A 19292-nucleotide genomic window follows, 5' to 3' on the forward strand; every position below is an offset into this window, starting at 1 on the left:
TGGGAGGCCCTCATGGTAGGCACTCAGTCCTGTCCTAGGACTGACCCTGGGAGGACGCAGAACCGTGGGGGAAGGTTGGTGACCAACTTCTGCTGGGTCTGCGCTCTCCTGAGAAAATGCAGCCTGACGGGTCGGGCGAGTGCGCGGGCCCCGCCCCGGCTCCGCCCCTTGGCCCGGCCTCTGCCCCGCCCCCGCCCTGCCCCGCCGGCGCTTGTGGACTGCGCGGTTCCCGCCCTCCCCGCCTCCCGCCGGCTTATTACACCCGGGAGCAGCGCCGCGCCGAACCCGCCACCAACGCCGCTGCTGCGGGATGCTGCGCTCCACGTCCACGGTCACCCTGCTCTCAGGCAGCAGCTCCGGGGCGCCCAGCAGGAGGGTGAGTAGCTAAGATTGGGAGCTGCTGCTGTCCCACTTCCCCGTCCAGCCAGCCCCACTTGGGGTTCTGGGGATGGAGACGCGCGAAACCGGTCCCTCGGCCCCGACACTCCAGCTGGACTCAGTTTTAGGTTCTGTCCCAGTTCCGTGAGCAAGCCCCTTCTTTTCTATGCCCCAGAGGCACCCCATGGGCTCGAAAGGAGACTTGGGGGACTTTCTGGAATTCCCAGAGATTTCCTCTCCCTTCCTGCCTCCTCTAGCAAGCCAAGTGTATTGATGGCACCGTTTTAAAAAAAGCACGGGGAACTTTCTGCATTATCCCTATCTGGAGACTCAAAGGTGATGAATGTCTTTAAACAAACTTTCCACCTTCCAAAGATGAAAAGAAAGGGCCACTTGTCACCATTTGTGATAGAATAACACTGATTTGGAGTGGTCTTAACTAAGGTAGGCTTCATTTTACAAAGTAGGGATTAGTATAGTAGTTGGCCACCCAGTAGGCGGGTTGTGGGACCTGGGTTTATACAAGGTGCTTTCTTTCTGATTTAAGTATTAGCATAGTGGGCACCATCTCCACCTAGGTTGCCCTTTGGAAGTGCTATTTCTTTGCCATCTTTGTTGGATCTTTTCTCATTGCTCCAGATGCTCCGTGAAAGAATCGCTAGCCACATCTTTCCTGTTTTGTATCTTTTCCAAGACTGGTACCCCAGGCCACTGCCAGGGCCTTGGTTTGTGCCTTTTTTGTTGTTGTTGTTCAGTCGCTCAGTCATATCCGACTCTTTTCGACCCCATGGACTGCAACACACCAGGCTTCCCTGTCCTTCATTATCTCCCAGAGCTTGCCCTAACTCAGGTCCATTGAGTCGGTGATGCCATCCAACCATCTCATCCTCTGTTGTTCCCTTCTCCTGCTTCCTATCTTTCCCAGCATCAAGGACTTTTCCAATGAGTCAGTTCTTTGCATCAGGTGGCCAAAGCATTGGAGCTTCAGCTTCAGCATCAGTCCTTCCAGTGAATGTTCAGGGCTGATTTCCTTTAGGATGGACGGGTTGGCTCTCCTTGTGCCTTGTAGTTTCATCTGTTCACTATGATATTCAGTACTCATCATCTCAGTGTGTCTTTTCTGTGCTTGAACCTTCTCTAATCTATTTCCCTGTGTCTGTCTGCCTGCTTAGTTGTGTCTGACTCTTTGCAGCTCCATGGACTATAGCCCTTCAGGTTCCTTTGCTCATGGAATTTTCCAGGCAAGAATACTGGAATCGGTTGCCATTTCCTACTCCAGGGGATCTTCCTGACCCAGGGATTGAACTCACATCTCTTGTGTCTCCTGCACTGGCTGGCAGATTCTTTACCATAAGCGCCACCTAGCTCAAACAGTAAAGAATCCACCCTGCAATGCAGGAGACCGCTTGCATGCAGGAGATGTGGGTTCGATTCTTGGGTTGGGAAGATCCCCTGGAAAAGGAAATGACTCCTCACTCCAGTATTCTTGCCCGGGAAATCCCCTGGCCAGAGGAGCCTGGCGGGTTACAGTCTGTGGTGTTGGACACGACTAAGCAACTGAACCACACCAACTTATTTCCCCTATGTTTGGCTAAACAGGTGGCTAAGCCCAAGCCAGGGCCCCTTTGATACTCCTGTCTGTTTTTAAGTCTTATAGATGCGCTCATTTCATTTTACATACCTCACCTGAATGACTAGCAGTCGTCTTCAGTGCTGTTTTTCTTTGTCTCCAGAAGGACTCTGTGTTACTCCTGGGTCTGGGCCAAGTGATAGGTTTAGATGTGTGTGAACACCAGACATTTAGGGTTGACGGAAGCCAATCGTCGGCTTTATAAAGCAAGATTCCCGTTAGGTCCAATTGGGTTTCCAACCACAGTCCTAGCCTTACACCAGGATGGGTATTTGTCTTTTTTTCTGTGGAAATCTTTCTCAGTTGGCACATAATTATGATTGAGAAAGATTGAAGTCACTGCAAAGCCAGCCCTGAGCTTGGACAGGATCCTGTGTGGGACCAGATTGTGTGAAATTCTCTAGGTCCCCTTCCAGAGTGGATACTCGTTGAGTGGCTAGAGCGATATGGGTGGATGCAAATGTGATTCGTATAGTAGATAACCTTTCTGAAGATTTTTTTCTCAAATATTTACTTTCAAGTATTTCTTTAGCTATACGTACTGTGGTGTCTGATGGAATGAACACACTCTTGAGAAGGCTATGCCCTTTTGAGTAAGACATCTGAAATATTTTGGTCTGAAGTGGTCAGTGCCCTGAGTCAGACGGTGTAAGGCTACTACTTTGAGCACATGGGTACTTGCTTTGCAAAGAAGATAACTAAAGATTTCCTTGTAATTTCCGACTCTGTTCAGAATTTGCAAGTGGCACTGGTACTGTGTGTGTTTGTGGAAACTGTGATCTCTGATTGATTAATTGATTTTTAAACAATGTTTATAAACCTTCTGTGTGATGAAGGGTTAGATATTGGGGTCCACTCTACCTGTGGGTATCGACATTTGTCCCAGACTACCATCATACAGAGTGATGGTTGTAACAGTAGGGTAGAGTGTTGACAGGCTGCATGGAAGCTAAAAGGAAAGGTTCTTCTTGAGGCTTCTGAGGAAGGCCTCCCTCTGCAGCAGACATTTGTGTTTAGTCTTGCAGGATGGAGCGAGACTTTGTAAGGCGAGTGACATCATTGAGATACTGAAAAAAGGAAGTATCATTTCTTCTAAATGGAACTCTTGGCATATACTGTTTAACAGTGATGTATTGGACCTGCTTTAGGGCAAAACACTTATTTTTTTTTTATAAACAAGGATAGGATGTCTTAAAAATAAAGTTGTAGACCAAACAAGTGAAAAGTGTACCCTAAATTGAAAGTTTTTCAGTAAACTCTATATTGTTTTGTCTTTCCTCTGATATGCCACAAGCGATGGCCTTGTGCAGTAAAACGTTAGCCATTAAAATAACGTTTCTGTTTCATCCCAAGAGCTTACCAAATTAGGGACTGCTGGGGAACCGGGATGTGTCCGGCCAGGCCTTCAGGCCAACCAGAAATGGTGGTGACAGCTGACACTGAGCAGGGAGCTCTCGGAGTCAGCTGCCTAGGGCGGCGCAGCCAGACCAGACTGGCACTCGCTATCCTTCGTTTAATAGCTGCCACCTACAATTTGTACCTCCTCCTTATCTGAAATCTCTCAAGGGGAAAAAAAAAAAACCAAACACCAAACAGATGGGAGAGTAATGTCTGTCAGCTGATAAACCTCTGAGAGGCATTTATGGATGCCAACCAACAGGGGTTGTAAAGTTAAAAAAAAAATCTGCCTTCATACCTGTTGTGCACTAAAAATAGCTTTATCTATGGCAACAGCAGGAAGATAAATTGCCTGGAGAGTAACCATAGATAGATTGATGACCTTGGAGAACGGGAGAAAATGTTTTAAAAAATATTGACATTGCTTTGTGATTTTGAAAGGAATTTTGTAAATGCAGTTAATCACGCTGAGTGAAGCTTTGCAGTGGAAGGGCAGTTGTGTGGCCAGAGTGTGTGCTTTGAGGGGAAGGCATTTTTGCTTGGTGTAGCCAAATATTACTGGTTTAGCTGTTTGGTGAGTGTGGTGTGAGATGATAGACTTGTCAAGGGTTCCCCCAGCATCACACTGTGTTGATAATAGGAGACTGTTGACTGGTGTTATTGGTGTCATGGCCCCTCCATGGCACATTAAAAAATGAAACCAAGTCCAGGAAGGCCAGAGGGCAAGGACTGTCTCCTGGCCTGCTTTTGCCAGTAATTTTTGTATTTGGCAGAGTCTTCCTCTGTTAAAAACTGGAATGGGCTGGCCAGTCATCACTTCCTCACTCAGGCGGTACTCTCCTGGGTCCCATTTCTGTCTGATTGACTCAAAGAATTCTCCTTAGCTGGCCAGTGAATGGATCAGACAGGTGTTTACCTCACTTCCTTTTCCTTTCACAGAAACATCTGTGAGCATAACTTCCATATTGTCCTACTGGGCTCTGAGGAAGGGCCGCAGAGCATTGTGGGAACTCAGCATCTGGTGGAAGGAAGCTGGCTGCAGCCTTCCCCAGGGAGGGGGTTAGCAGGGGGCCTGCAGTACCCAGAAGACTGGCTGGCTGCTCCCCTGGGCCCTCCTGAGCCCAGTTGAGGAGTTTTAGAACCTGGTGTCCCCAGGATTCAGCCAAAGGCCCTCTGCCACTCAGAACTAATAGTTATATGCTCAGAAAAAAAAAGTGTCCTGACTTCTCTGCTTTGGTTCACCCGTCTCGCTGTGTCAGATGCAGGATGAAGGGACCTGAGTTCTGAGGAGTCTTAGGAAATCTGAGATCCGGAGGCTGGTGTTACCGCTGAGCTTCTGGTCACTTATGAAACCTTTTCATATCAGCCTCAAAAATTGTAGAGCTGAACACAGGGAGTTGTGGGTCCTGGGCCAACTGACTAGAGACTATGTTGAAATGTTTTGATTTAAAGTACTTTCAGCAGTTATGTGCCTTACTCCTTGTTTCTCCAGTCGTGTCTCTCAGCCAAAAATGGTCCCCATCTCACCCGGCACACAGGATAGTAACACAGAGGTGTTTGCCTCTTTTCCCTCCTTAGATAAGTGATATTTCCTGAATATCAGTCACACTGTTGACTGTTCTTTGTCTTTTAAGGCCAGTGTGTCTCTCTAAAATGCAGAATCCAGCTACCTAACTCTTCTGCTTTAAGAGCCCCTTCGGTATTGCCAGGAACAAGTACAACCCCCTAATTTAGCACCCAGGGCCTTCTGATCGGGCCTTTGCCCTCCCCGCCCCCTCCTCACGAATACTCTTTGCAGATGTACCAAATTACTTGCTGTTCCCCAAGATTTTGATGCTGTTCCTCACCTCTGCCATTTTTCATGCCTCTTTTCTGATGAAGGGTCAGCTCCTCTGGGAAGCCTGCCTGAACCCCCTCTTCTGTATTCCCCTAGAGGCTTGTGACCCTCATCATTGCTCCTACCTATGATTAACTACTAGAGGAGAAGGTTTAAGGACCCTCCCTTCCCAGGCCTGGTGTAATAGGTGCTTAGAAAGAAGAGTGTCCCCAGGGTCCTCAAACAGCCATACTTGACACTGAGTTGGCAAATGGGAAAACAGGAAGAGAAGCTTGGGATGAAGCCAGCCCATGACCTCTGGCCCACCTGGGCAGGAAGCAGGTGCCCTGTGGATGGGAGTGTCAGCCTGGGTGAGTAGCTTGACAGCTCTGGGAAGGCCTCCAAATAGTCCAGGTGCTATTGTACTGTTGAAGTTTCATTCCTTTGGTTAGGTCAGTGGTTCAACTCTGGTTACGCATGGAATACCGAGAAGCTTAAAATCCTCCACCTAGGCCCCACCCCAGGCTGTCTAGATGAGAACCTCGGAAAGTAGAGAACGGCATCAGCATTGTTTAGGAAGCTTCCCCGGGTGATTCTACTATGTGGCCAAGGATCAGAACTCCTCCTTCCGGGGCTGCTCTCTCAGACAGCTTTCTTGGACATGCAGGCAGTCCTGGGTCCATGTTCTGGAAGGTCCTTTTGGCTTTTTGGAAAGGCACGGTGGAGGTGGGGGCAGGACGGGAGAGTCCCAACATGCCAGGACTCTGGTGTCTTTGTGTGCATTCATTGTCCTGCGATTTCTCTCTGGGTCTTGGCATTTAGGGCACATGGTGAGCCTGGTCCAGAAGGGCCAGCTAGAACAAGAGGGAAAAGTCATTGTCCTCCTACTTAGGACTTTTGTCCAGAATCAGCTGTGGCAGGAAAGTGGGCGCCAGGACACTTTACACCACCTGTAAGAAGTATCTAAGTATGGAGATCAGGGTGGGCAAGTGATGACCCCATAGTCAGACCCAGCCCTTGGCCTGTTTTGTATACTCTGAGCCAAGAATGGTTTTACAGGGCCTGAATACCCTCAATATTTGCTATCTGGCCCTTTACAGAAAAAGTGTACCTCACCCTGATGTAGATGGTCAGGCCTGCAAGCTCAGGGTCAAAGCAATGCTTAAGAGTCCCCCTCCAGACGGGGCAGGCCCTGTTCCACCTGCCTGTCCCAGAGACTTTAATGCTTGTGCTGAGCAGAGACTGACCTCCCAGCCGCAGCCATAGTGGCCACACCATCTGCTGTTAGGTGGAGCTGAGCAGGGACCCACAGTCACAGAGTGGACCGCGCCCGAGGGAAATGTACATGCACTTGGCTCATTTCCGTAGGGAAATCCATGTTTGTAAACTGATGAGCAAACCCAGCACCTCCCTGGGTGATCTTCTCCACCCCTTTTTATTTGATATGGGCAGCTCTCCCGCAGGTGAGCCTGGATACTGAAGCTGAGAGCATGAGGGTATGTGGATGGCAGAGTCCCCGCTAAACAGGGACCAGCCCTCTGCCTCCACAGAGTGGGTCAGCAACAAGTCCCCAGAGGCCTGCTTAGCTCCCAGGCGCCCTGATTGCAGACAAGGGCTCGGTTGTGGATCTTCTTGTGGAGGAGGCTTGAATGCTCGCTGCCCTTCCCCTGCTGTCCTCCTGTGGGGATTGGCTTGAAGAAAGTGGAAGGCTCTCTGGGGAGTGTCAAGCACATTCTCCTTACTGTGTTTTAGTTCAACCTAGAAAGAAGCCCATACTGACATTTACTGAGCAGGGGCCTATTACATGTTGATCCTAGGCTGAGTGCTGTAAGGGCTACACAAGCAGTTAGGTACAAAGCCTGCTTGGGAACCCTATTTTTCCCCTTCCAGTCCATGCTGTAGGGTGTGGAACATAATAGGAGGTACTCAATAATTGCTGTTGAATCACTGAACTCAGATTTGACCAATAGTCCTTTCCTCTAGAAATTTAAATGGCTCCCTGACGTCTTCCATTAGAGGCCTTGCTTCGCTATCAGGCATTTGTAGGATGTTAAGAGTTTGGCCCCTACTTGTGTGGCCATTTTCTTCTCCCAATATTGCTCAGGCTGCGGGCCCATTTACCATTCTCAGAATATGCCCTGTTTGTGTCTTTGGCCCGTCTGGAATGAATGCCCCGTGGCTCAGAGGGTAAAGCGTCTGCCTGCAATGCAGGAGACCTGGGTTCGATCCCTGGGTCGGGAAGATTCCCTGGAGAAGGAAATGGCAACCCACTCCAGTATTGTTGCCTGGAGAATCCCTTGGAAGAGGAGCCTGATGGGCTACAGTCCATGGGATTGCAAATAGTCAGACATGATTCAGCGACTTCACTTCTTCACTTCATTTTGACGATGGATTCTCCCAACGTCATTGACCTGGGAAGTCTTCTGTCCTTCCATACGCAGTTCATGTGTCATCTCTAGAACCCTTCTGATATACTCCACCTCTGTTAGATGACTGTTTTCCTCCTTAAATTCCCAGGGTAAAAAAGATGATTTACTGAATGCTTCTTATGTGCCAGAAACTATTCTAATCCCTTTTCGTGTAGTAGTTTATTAAAGCCTAGCCACAGGGACTGGTCCAGTGGTTAAGACTCCATGTTTCTACTGCAGAGGGCATGAGTTAGATCTTTGGTTGGGGAACTAAGATCCTTCATGCTACTCAGTGTGGCCAAAAAAAAAAAAAAAAAAAGAGTTCTTGCAAAAATCCCAAGAGAGTCGTTTTTGCTCTATTGTTAACTGAGTTTTACAACTGAAGTAACTGAAACAATGAAGATGGAGTAGCTTTCCAAAGGTTTCACAGGTAGTAGGTGTCAGAATCAGAATTGGAACCCAGACATGCAGTTCCATGTGCCTTAACCACACTTCCCTGTCTGCCCAGTATTGTATTGGTTGTGATGTTGCCTTGAGTGGATATGTTTCTGGATTATGAGCCTTTTTGGGCAGGGCTCTTTTTTTTCCATATTGGTACCCTCATAGCCCTTAAGTGTTTTACAAGTAGTGCGTGCTCAGTACTTGAAATACACTGAGTCCATCTTCTTGCTTTTGATCCACTGGAAGGGACTTTTGATTTTAAGGATGGCAGGTCCAGGACTAGTGTTCAGGGTAGATAAGATTCAGCTCCCCATGATGTTCAGAACACAAGGTGGAGCCAGCTGCTATGGGAAACTCTGGGACCAACTACCTTACCTGCCTCTCAGATACTGTCCAACCTGGGCTACTCAGGGCATTATATACCTGAATGTCAGGAAACCATGTAAGTGAGCATCATCAAATGCTCAGAGAGATAAGCCTTGATCTGCCTTGATCTTACCCAGTGGGAGATTTTCCCACGGGGAGATTCCTGAAAGTGAGTGACTAATGGAGGTAAACTCTGCAGGGTCATCCTGTCAGGTACATTCAGGGGTTACTTAGTACTTCTGTTAAGAAATTCAGAGCACCTTTTAGACCTGTGGGCTGTTCTCTTTGCTGCTCCTGAAATAGTCCTGTGGTCTAGGAAGGATTGAGGACCTCCCCCGCCTCCACCCCATCTGATATGTGCTGTGCTGTGCAAAGTTACTTCAGTCATGTCCAACACTTTGCAACACTGGACTATAGCCTGACAGGCTACTCTGTCCATGGGATTTTCCACACGAGTACTGGAGTGGGTTGCCATTTCCTCCTCCAGGGGATCTTCCCAACTCAGGGATGGAACCCATGTCTCCTGCATTGGCAGAACTTTCTCTGTTTCTGATATAGTCCCTCTCAATCTTTATTATTGCTGTAACTGACTGTTAGTTGCTCCTGTCTGACTCTTTGTGACCCTATAAGATATAGCCTGCCACGCTCCTCTGTCCATGGGATATCCCAGGAAAGAATACTGGAGTGGGTTGCCCTCTCTGACTACCAAGATATTTAAAAAATATTTATCTGTATTTATTTATTTGACTGCACTCACTAGGTCTTTGTTGCAGCATGTGGGATCTTAGATCCTGTAAGCCTGTGGGACATAGTTCTGTGACCAGGGATTGAACCTGGGCCCCTTGCATTGGGAGCGTGGGGTCTTAGCTACTGGACCACCAGGGAAGTCCCTACTATGTTTTTTATTTTAAAAACATACACATACTTGGAACAGGTGCAGACATTGCAGAAATCCCACTTTGCAAAAGACCACCACCACCACCACCAGCAGGTAGTCATGTTTCCTTAAAGACATTTTTCCCCCACAAATATATACAGATTATCAGAGTGTATTTTAAAAACAGAACAGGTTATTTTTTCCCAGCACTTGTCTTTTTTCACATGACAGTACATTTGAGCATCTTACTAAGAAGGGTCTGATCCTGTTTCAAGCTGGATTTAAATTGCATCTGTGCCGTCAGTCCATTGTGGATCAGCGCTGATTCCAGAATGTAAGCACCACGTGTAGTCCATGCCCTCAGGTTTCCACAAAGGCCCTCCTAATGACAAGAGTAAACACGCTGCACAGGGGTAGATGGAGCCGCAAGCGCCTGGCGCACCTGCAGGTTAGCTTTGAAGTCAGATGTTTATTTTACATTCTTGTTTTGTTTGAATTCATTATCTGTCAGCAGGTAAAACTGATAGTTTGGAGAAATGCATTGTCTTTGGCCTGTGAATTTGTGTTCCATAGTGTAAATATGGCCTGAGGAGAGATGCAGAAAGTGTGTTGAGGGAAATCAGCATTTTGGGTGGACAGATAAAGAACTGCATCAGGGGGAGGGGGCTTCTCAGTTTTGAGTGATTGGAGTCATGGGGTCCTTTCTGGACCTTGTCTTTTCTTCCGGTTTTCAGTTTATTCAAAAAATGATTGCCATTAGGGATTACTCCTCTAGGGCCATCAGCCTATAAAGCTATCAGTTGCTATACTAATTCCCTCTAGATCGATTGGCCAAATTATTTTTATCATGGCAAGCAGAGCCAGAAAGCCAAGTCAGCCTATATCATTTTGGAGCTTGTAGGCTGATGACATTATTTAGATAAAAATATCTAACAGTGATAGAAGCTTACTATGTGCCAGAATCTTCCTTTATCTGTATTTTACTCTTGAGATTCAGAGAGATCAAATAGCTTGCTCATAGTCAGCACAGCCTAGTAGGTGTTGGAAACTGTGAACATGTGTGTACACCTGGGCAGGTGTGTATCTCTGTGTGCACATGTGTGTGTGTGGTATAGGGTATGGTACAAGAGAAAAGTACTTCCTTTTCTCTGCAAAACTCTGCTGTGGATCAGATCTGGCCTACCAGAGATGGTTATTGAGCATCACAGACTTGGATTACTTGCCTGGTGTGAGTTACATTTTGATGTTCATGCAAATGCCCGCGGGTTTCAACCAGCCCATGTGGCCTGAAGTCAAAAGGTTACCTCTTTCTGGAGACCCTCGGATTCCCATCAGTGCTATTTGTCAGCTGAGAGAGCTGTGTGCTGGAATGGCTTGGTTTCTCTATGACCAGTCTGACTGGCAATGAGCTTTGAAGGTTTCGTGCAAAGTTGGCCATGTAAGAGGGAGTGATATTGCTGCGGGTCAGGTCACGTCTCTCCCTGGGGTCACTGGAGCCGGAGCTTGCCCAGAGAAGAGTGAGATGGAGAAGCATCTCGAAACCAAATCTTGTGGCTGAAAGGGCTGGATTGTTTAGTGCAGAAGAAAGGACATTCAGGGTGATGAAGAAGAGCGAAGGGAATTCTGCCACAGTTCCTGAGGGTACCCTGGGTCTGTTAGGTAGGAGGTCTGAGGAAGCACTGTTTAAGTCCGTTCTCAGGAAGTTAGAGTTGTCAGGTAGCAAAATGGGGTACCTCAGGCAGTGGTGAGAGTGGAGGTGCTAATGTGTGTTCCAAATGGGCTCTCACCTTTATGGGGGAAATGTTACCCTCAGGCTGGGTGTCCACCTGCCAGGTATATTGTTGGATGAGGAGGTCCCTTCATAGGCTGACAGATTGGATGTCAAAGGTCTTTTACAATTGTATCCAACTGTGGGCTTCTTGGATCCAGGGTGCTTTTCTCAGAGGCTGCCCTGTGGACCAGTGCATAACTGTGACTGGAGAACAGGTTGGGGGGTATGTATTAGTTTACTGGAGCTGCTGTTAAAAAAAAAAAGTACCACGAGTCAAGTGACTTAAACAACAGCAATATATTGTCTCCTGATTCTGGAGATTGGAAGTCCAAAGTCAAGGTGTCGACAGGATTGGTTTCTTCTGAGAGCAGTGAGGGCAGAGTCTGTTTCAGGCCCATCTCCTTTGTTTGCTTACATGGTGCGCTCCCTGTATGCATGTGTGTCTTCCAATTTTCCCTTCATATAAGGACACCAGTCATTTGGGATTAGGACCTACCCTAATGACTTCATTTTACAAACTGGAAAATTCTTAGAGATGAGAGTACCCACCACCATACCTTTCTCCTGAGAAACTTGTATGCAGATCAAGAAGCAACACTTAGAACTGTACATGGTTTCAAATTGGGAAAGGAGTAAGTCAAGGCTGTATATTGTCACTGTGCTTATTTGACTTACATCATGTGAAAGTACATGTATCAAAGTACATCATGTAAAAAGCAGGGCAGCATAAATCACAAGCTGGAATCAAGATTGCAGGGTGAAATATCAACAACCTTAGTTAGATACACAGATGATACCACCCTAATGGCAAAAAGTGAAGAGGAACTAGAGAGTCTTTTGATGAATGTGAAAGAGGAGAGTGAAAGAGCTGGCTTAAAACTCAGCATTCAAAATACTAAAATCATGGCATCTGGTCCCATCACTTTACAGCAATTAGAAGGGGGAAAAGTGGAAACGGTGACAGATTTTCTTTTCTTGGGCTTCAAAATCACTGTAGACGGTGATTGTAGCCAGAAAATTAAGATGATTGCTTCTGGGAAGACAAGCTATGAAAAACCTAGACAGCGTATTAAAAAGTAGAGACATTATTTTGCCAACAAAGGTCCAAAGGTCCATATAGTCAAAGCTCCATTTTTTCATTACTGTGTACAGATGTGAGAGTTGGGTCATAAAGAAGGCTAAGCACTGAAGAATTGATGCTTTTAAACTGTGGTGTTGGAGAAGACTCTTGAGAGTCCCTTGGACTGCAAGGAGATCCGACCAGTCCATTCTAAAGGAAATCAATCCTGAGTATTCATTGGAAGGACTGATGCTGAAGCTGAAGCTCCAATACTTTGGCCACCTGATGCAAAGAGCTAACTTACTGGAAAAGACCCTGTTGCTGGGAAAGATTCAAGGCAAAAGGAAAAGAAGGTGGCAGAGGATGAGATAGTTTGATGGCATCACCGACTCAATGGACATGAATTAGAGCAAATTCCAAGAGATGATGGAGGATAGTGGGGCTTGGTATGCTGTAGTCCATGGGGTTGCAAAGAGTCAGACATGACTTAGTGGCTGAACGACAAGCACCACTATAAAGACCCTATTTTCAAATAAAGTCACATTCTGAGGTACTAGGAGTTAGGATTCCTATGTATACATTGTAGGGGGACAGAATTCCACCCATGACAGGGACAGGCTGTGCTCTCATGAGTGTGTTGGGCTGTGGGCTGGGTGCTCTGGGTGCTGCTTTGACTCTCTGTTTTTTTCCTTTGGTGTTGTTTTTTAATGGCAGGGTAAAAAGCAACACACTTTCCACTTCTCTCCAGAATATATCACAGTAGGATCAGGCTGCGATAATAGGGTGGAATGAGCATCATGTGGCATTAAGTACATTGTCACTGTTGTGTGACCATCACCACCATCCGTCTTTCATCTTTTCAAACTGAAGCTCCATATTATTAAAGAATAACTGGTCCTTGGTGACCAGCATTCTTCTCTCTGTCTCTGAATTTGACCACCCTGGGGACCCTGTGTAAGTGGAACCATACAGGTTTGTCTTTTCATGACTGCCTTATTTCACTTAGCATCATGTCCTCAAGGTTGCTCCATGTCATAGCATGTGTCAGAAGTTTTGTTCCTTTATACAGCCGTGTAAATATTCTGTTCTATGTATACACACATTTTATTTACCTACTCATCCATTGATGGACATTTGGGATGTTTCCACCTTTCACCTATTGTGAATAATGCTGCTGTGGACAGGGATATATAGACTTAAACAATTTTTTTGTGTGATTAAACATGTACATGTCTGTTATAGGAAAATTCAACATAGAGTCAAGTAGAAAGCACCTTCCCACCCCTCCACCACTGTGTATAGCTTGGCCTCTACCCTTCTAGCTGTACTTTGAAATCAGATCATCCTGTACTGTAATGGAACATGAGCCATTTAAAAGAATGTTTGAATTCTATGAAGCTATTCAGTAGTTTGCTAAAGAAGGAAAGCATAAAACATAAACAGGGAGGTGGTGAGTGCCTGTGATGGGCCCGGCGGAAGCTGGTCTTTCCCCAGCGTCCCCTGTGTGATTTGTGCCATCATTCCCATTGCTAAGGAGGCGTCAGAGGCTCCGAGAAACCCCAGGTGATCTGGCTCCTTCTGCCCCAAATGCAGGTTTATAACTGGTCTCTCCTCTTTTCTCTCCCAGGCAAATGTCTGCAGACTACGGCTGACTGTGCCTCCCGAGAACCCAGTGCCTGAGCCGAGTGAAAAGAAGGTTGAAAGAAGAGAGCAGGTAAGCCATCTCTGAGGCGAAGTCTTGACCAGTTTGTTGCTGTTTTATGCTGTGCGGCATGTGGGATCTCAGTTGCTTGACCAGAGTTTGAACCCTTGCCCCCTGCAGTGAAGCACAGAGTCTTACCCACTGGACTGCCAGGGAAGTCCCTCCCCTCTTTGTACCCTTTTATTTGAACCCCTTCCCCTGCTGTCCTCCATCCAGGCTGTTCACAGAGCCTGCGTGTCAGCAGCTGTGTGATGAAAGGCCCCCCACCCATGATCTTCCCAGAAGTCAGGCTGCTCGGCCTGGCCGGCTGGGTGGCCTCAGGACCCTGCTGTTGCTTCTAGGTGAATGCCGACTGTGTGTTGCCTTGCAACTCTAGGGGCGCTGGCTTTGGTGACAGGTGTGGTGGCAGGGGACGGGTTTTTCCTGAAAGAGCCCGACCAGTTGAGTCAAAGGGCCCATTGTGAGCTGCGATGGGGCCTGAGCCTTTCTCTGTGGCCGGAGCCAGAGGCCCAGCTCTTGGGATGGGGCTGCTGCCTGGAGAGGAGTGGCCCCAAAGCAGCTCTGGCAAGGGCACCCGGCTGCAGGGAGGAGGAGCCGAGCAGGCCTTTTGGTGCCAGCTGCTGAGCTAAGTGCTGGGCTGCAGAGATAAGTCTGACCTTGACCTTGCCTTGAGGAGCTGACAGATTTTCAGGTGAGACAGACATATAAATAAACCAAGCTGCCGTGATAGTTCGAGTGTTAGGATCCTGAAGTGTAAGCAGGGCTCTGGGAACATGGAGAATTGGGCTGTATCAAAGGACCCAAAAGCCTGTTTGAAAGGGCTCTCATTGCTAAAAATGGAAACATTTCAAAATCAAAAGAATTAATGACAATGATGAATTATGACACATTAAATAATTAAAAAAAACCCTCATGGGTTTATAGTAATAGATTATAAAAGGGAAAGCTCTTTTTTTAAAAAAATATAACATCAGCTGATAAATTTAGATAATTTCTTGTTTTGTTACCCCCATGCCAGGTCATCAATGAATGTAAAAACTAGTTGGTGAAAGATTACCTGGAGCAGTATATTGATGTGGGCTTAGAGTATGACCTCACTGATGACTTACAGGCTCTAGAGGCACAGTGCCACAGTATGGCAGCCAGTGGTTCTCCCAGGAGATCCAATTCGGCTTTGCCAGGACTGGGCAGCCTGGTATTCTGTGACTTCTGGTATGATGCAGTTAAGAAATAAATAATGTTACCTATAATATTCATGCCAAACTTGTGTAACTGAATCTAGTAATAAAGAGACAGAAAAATCCAAAATGTGGGATTGTCTATAAAAAAATTAACCAGACTCCCTTAATAGATTTAATGTTATTAAAAAAAAAAGAATCTATTGGAGATAAAAGAGATGAGAGAGACTTAACATTATTATAATAAATTAAGTGTTGATTAAATCCTGGGTCCAGTATATATATACATATATGTATCTTTTGATACATCTTCCCTGGTGGCTCAGAGGTTAAAGCATCTGCTTCCAATGCGGGAGACCCAGGTTCTATCCCTGGGTTGGGAAGATTCCCTGGAGAAGGAAATGATAACCCACTCCATTATTCTTGCCTGGAGAATCTTTTGATACAATATCAAGTTGTACAATTTTGAACATAAACCCATATATTACATATTATTAAAAAATGGTACTTGTCTTATTCATGATAATGGTACATTGGTAATATATCTTAACTGTTCTTTTGGCTTCTCTATATAGCTGAACATTTTCCAAAGAAAAAGTTTAGAGGTAAAAGCTCATAGGCAGAGAGAGTGGAAGTGGTCAGGCTTTGGCTGCTGAACCCTGGCCGATGACCAGGGGCCTGTGTTGCTGGAGGTGTGGGTCCCCTCTGCCCTCATTGATCCCCTCTCTGTCCCTCCTTTCAGAGCTGATAGATTGGTCAGAGGAGTGGCCCTAGGCTGTGTCCAGAGGCTCATGGGCAGCTTAGCACATGGGGAGTCAGAATGACCACTTGCTGGAGAAGGGGCTGGGGCAAGTGACAGGACAAGGGCCCCGAATGCATGGTAGAGGCAGTGGGGAATTGGGTCTGTTGGTGTTAGCTCTGAGCTGCACGCCTGGGAAGATGTTTGTGAGGGGATTCTGCGTGCTAACACTGGGGTGGTAGGTGCTGTGAGGCACCGGAGGGCATGCCACTGCTCAAGAAGACTCAAGTATTACCTAAGAAGGTGGCAATCTGTTCTGTGTCACAGGCGTGTTGGTCTTCACATTGTGTCCCGATTTGTCTGTTGACCTTGAACAGTGCTTTTCAAACTTTTAAAAACAGTTAGACCCTCTTTAAAACAAAAAAAAATCACAATGTCATCCTGAAGCCTCATGTAATCCAGATGAAAGTGGTGCTGATGAGGGCCAGAGTCCTCCCAATTTCCCTGCACCCCAGGACCCTCCTGCCCAAGAACTCCTGGAGCACAGGGCAGAAACTCCAGAGAGAGACTGTGCCCAGATGCTAGACTCGGCAGACGAGGTGTGCAGCCTGCGTGCCAATCTCTGATGCATTGGTGACTCACTGCAGAAAAACGGGTAGAGAGGAGGAGGGTGGGGCCGGCTCTTACCCCAGAACCAAAGTCCTTGGGTGGTGGCAGCACTTGAAGGTCCTGGTGGTAACTGTGAGGCTGTTCTGGGTGATTCTGTCACCACATCCTGGCCAGGTGCCTGGTCTTGAGTCACTGGGAGCCAGAGGTGAGCACCAGTGAGGAGGCCCTGGGGCTGCTAGCCCCCTTGATGTCCTTCGGTGTGGCTGCCCCTCTCTGTGACATCGTACATAGTCCACAAAACTGCAGGATACCAAGAACACTGGCGAGGTGACTTCTTCCTTTGGTTCCTTTGTCTGTGGTGTGACAGCTGGGGGACTGAAGCTCGCTCAGATGAAGAGGCTGTAAATGGCCTGATGGGATACTGATGAAGCGAAACTTCTCAGAGGGTTTCCGGGGCCCTGTTAGAGCTGCAGCCCACTGAAGGCAGAGCTGGATCCTGTTCTTTTTCACAGTCAGGGGAGATGCACAGCGTTTTTTTTTTTTTTTTTTTGACTATGCTGGGTCCTCGTCGCTGTGCGGGCTTTTCTCTGTTTGTGGCAAGCAGGGGCTACTCTCCAGTTGCAGTGTGCAGGCTCCTCAGCACAGTGCTTCTCTTGTTGGGGGGCATGGGTTCCAGAGCCTTTGGGCTTCAGTAGTTGCAGCACGTGCGCTCTAGAGCACAGGCTCAGTAGTTGTGGCCCATGGGCTTAGCTGTCTTGCGGCATGTGGAATCTTCCCAGACCAGGTATCGAATCCGCATCTCCTGCATTGACAGGTGGATTCTTTACTGCTGAACCACCAGGTAAGCCCTGCATAATGTCTTTTGAGGACCTGAGGAAGCTATGGGGCAGCTGGCTGCACATAAGCACCACTGCTAGCTGGGCCATTCTGTCTACTGGCCCCACATCATTAGGGAGAGGGATTACTCACAGGGCAGTGGTGGAAGGGTGTGGCAGGTGGTTCAGGTTGCCCAGCTTCATGATGGGGTGTTTAGAGGCTTCTGGAGGCAATGACAACAGAGGCGGCGTCTTTCTCTGGAGTCATGGGTTCCTCAGGCGGGTGTGGAGGGCTTCCTGCTCCCAAGGCAGATGCTGGGGTGCCTGTTCCTCTTAGTCTTTCTCGAATGGAACATCCCATCTGCCCCAAACCTGCTTTCCCCAGTCCACCAGATGACTCCCAGACACTTTGTTCCTCTGCTACTAGTTTCCTCATCTTTCAAGTAGGCACATGAAAACCTGGTTGCAAAGAGTAACTGAGTTGGAGTATGCAAAGGTTCCCCAACCGCGTCTGGCCTTTAATACTGATTAGAGAAAAGTGAAAAGTGAAAGTCGCTCAGTCATGTCCAACTCTTTATGACCCCATGGATTGTAGCCCACCAGGCACCTCTGTCCATGGGATTCTCCAGGCAGGAGTACTGGAGTGGGGTGCAATTCCTTTCTCCGGGGAATCTTCCCGACCCAGGGATCAAACCCATGTCTCCCTCATAGCAGGTGGATTCTTTACTGTCTGAGCCACAAGGGAAGCCCACTGACTAGAGAGGCGAGGATTAAATGTCAAATGCTTCCCCTTGACTGTCAAACCCAGTGGCCCTGGTTCTTCACCTTTCTCCCCGGGCACTGGGAGAAGTCATTCTCCCTTCTGAAATTGCCCATCCTGCATCACCTCCCTCTTGGGCTGTGCCTGCTGCATGTTTTCGGATGTCCTCCTCTGAGCATCCCTCTGCCTGTACACCTGGGCCTGGCTTCCTCTCTGCATAGACCTTGCCTCAGAGAACTCCTCTTGGGTGATGATACCACCTCATATGCCAACCTTGCTCTCCCCTGCCCTGTCCTACCGTGGGCATGCTGGTGTTCAGTGTTCTTTACATGTACGGGTTCCTTTTATGTACAGATATTTTATTGCTGTTTTCCCATTATTTTTGTATTTAAAAATATGAAATCCAGTCTATGGCCATACCACCCGAATGTGCCCGTTCTTGTCTAAAAGTGTGAAATCTGGATCACTGGTGTGCACAGATATGGGTGGCTCAGTGGTAAAGAATCTGCCTGAGTGTAGGGGACATGGATTCGATCCCTGAGTCAGGAAGATCCCCGTAGTAGGAAATGGCAACTCCAGTATTCTTGCCTGGGAAATCCCACGGACTGAAGAGCCTGGTGGGCTACAGTCTATAGGGTCCAAAGAATCGGATGTGATTGAGCACCCATACACATCCCATTTTATAGTTGAGGAAACTGAAGCACAAAGAGATTAAGTAACTTGCCTGAAGTGATACAGCCCTAATCTGTGGGGTCTCAAGGAATCAGGCACAACTAAACATGCACACAGATAACCAGGAAGTGCTCGGCTTGATTGGAACATAGGTAACACACTTAGACAATGTTCTGACCCTGTGAGAACAAAGCGCCCCACGCGTCTCAATGCCCATTTCCTGATGGCCAGTGAGAACGAGTGTCTTCTCTATTATTTGTTCCTCATATGTGTCCCCTTCAGAGCCATGTACTTCGAGGGGACTGATGGCGTCATCTTGGAAATGAGGCAGAGATGTTAAGGGTGCCACGAGGAGGGTGTGTGGGTTCGAGGGGAGGGAATCGAGAGGCAGTTCTCTGCACCCAACTCCCTATACTTCTGGGAGTCTGACACCCCCTTCCCTTCTCTCCTCCTCTTTTGAGTCCAACCTTCCCTTTTCCAGAATAATTCATTTTCACTAGAACCTTCTTCCTCAAATAACCTACCTGATTAAGTCCTGGTTTTGGCCCTCTGACATAAAATGGCAAATGATGACAAAGGGTAGAAGATGATGAGTTGATGCCTCTCCTCTTATTTCAATATTTATATGTTTACCTGGCTGCACCAGGTAAATAGTTGCAGGATCTTCGGTCT

At 47.5% G+C, this 19292-nt stretch overlaps 1 protein-coding gene across 2 annotated transcripts in view; it reads left to right on the forward strand.

Annotated features, from left to right (window-relative positions):
* Positions 239-19292, forward strand: part of MYZAP (myocardial zonula adherens protein) — a 115068-nt gene continuing 96014 nt past the window's right edge. Inside the window, exons 1-2 of one of the 2 annotated variants that reach the window (XM_013967112.2) lie at positions 239-376; positions 13773-13859. In XM_013967112.2, the coding sequence (XP_013822566.2) occupies positions 311-376; positions 13773-13859 (153 nt within the window). In that variant the 5' untranslated portion in view covers positions 239-310. The remainder of the gene's footprint in view (positions 377-13772; positions 13860-19292) is intronic. The other variant, XM_005685718.3, reaches the window with a different exon arrangement.

The sequence above is a fragment of the Capra hircus genome, chromosome 10, assembly GCF_001704415.2.
Source record: "Capra hircus breed San Clemente chromosome 10, ASM170441v1, whole genome shotgun sequence".
In the NCBI taxonomy this organism is placed as follows: Eukaryota; Metazoa; Chordata; class Mammalia; order Artiodactyla; family Bovidae; genus Capra; species Capra hircus.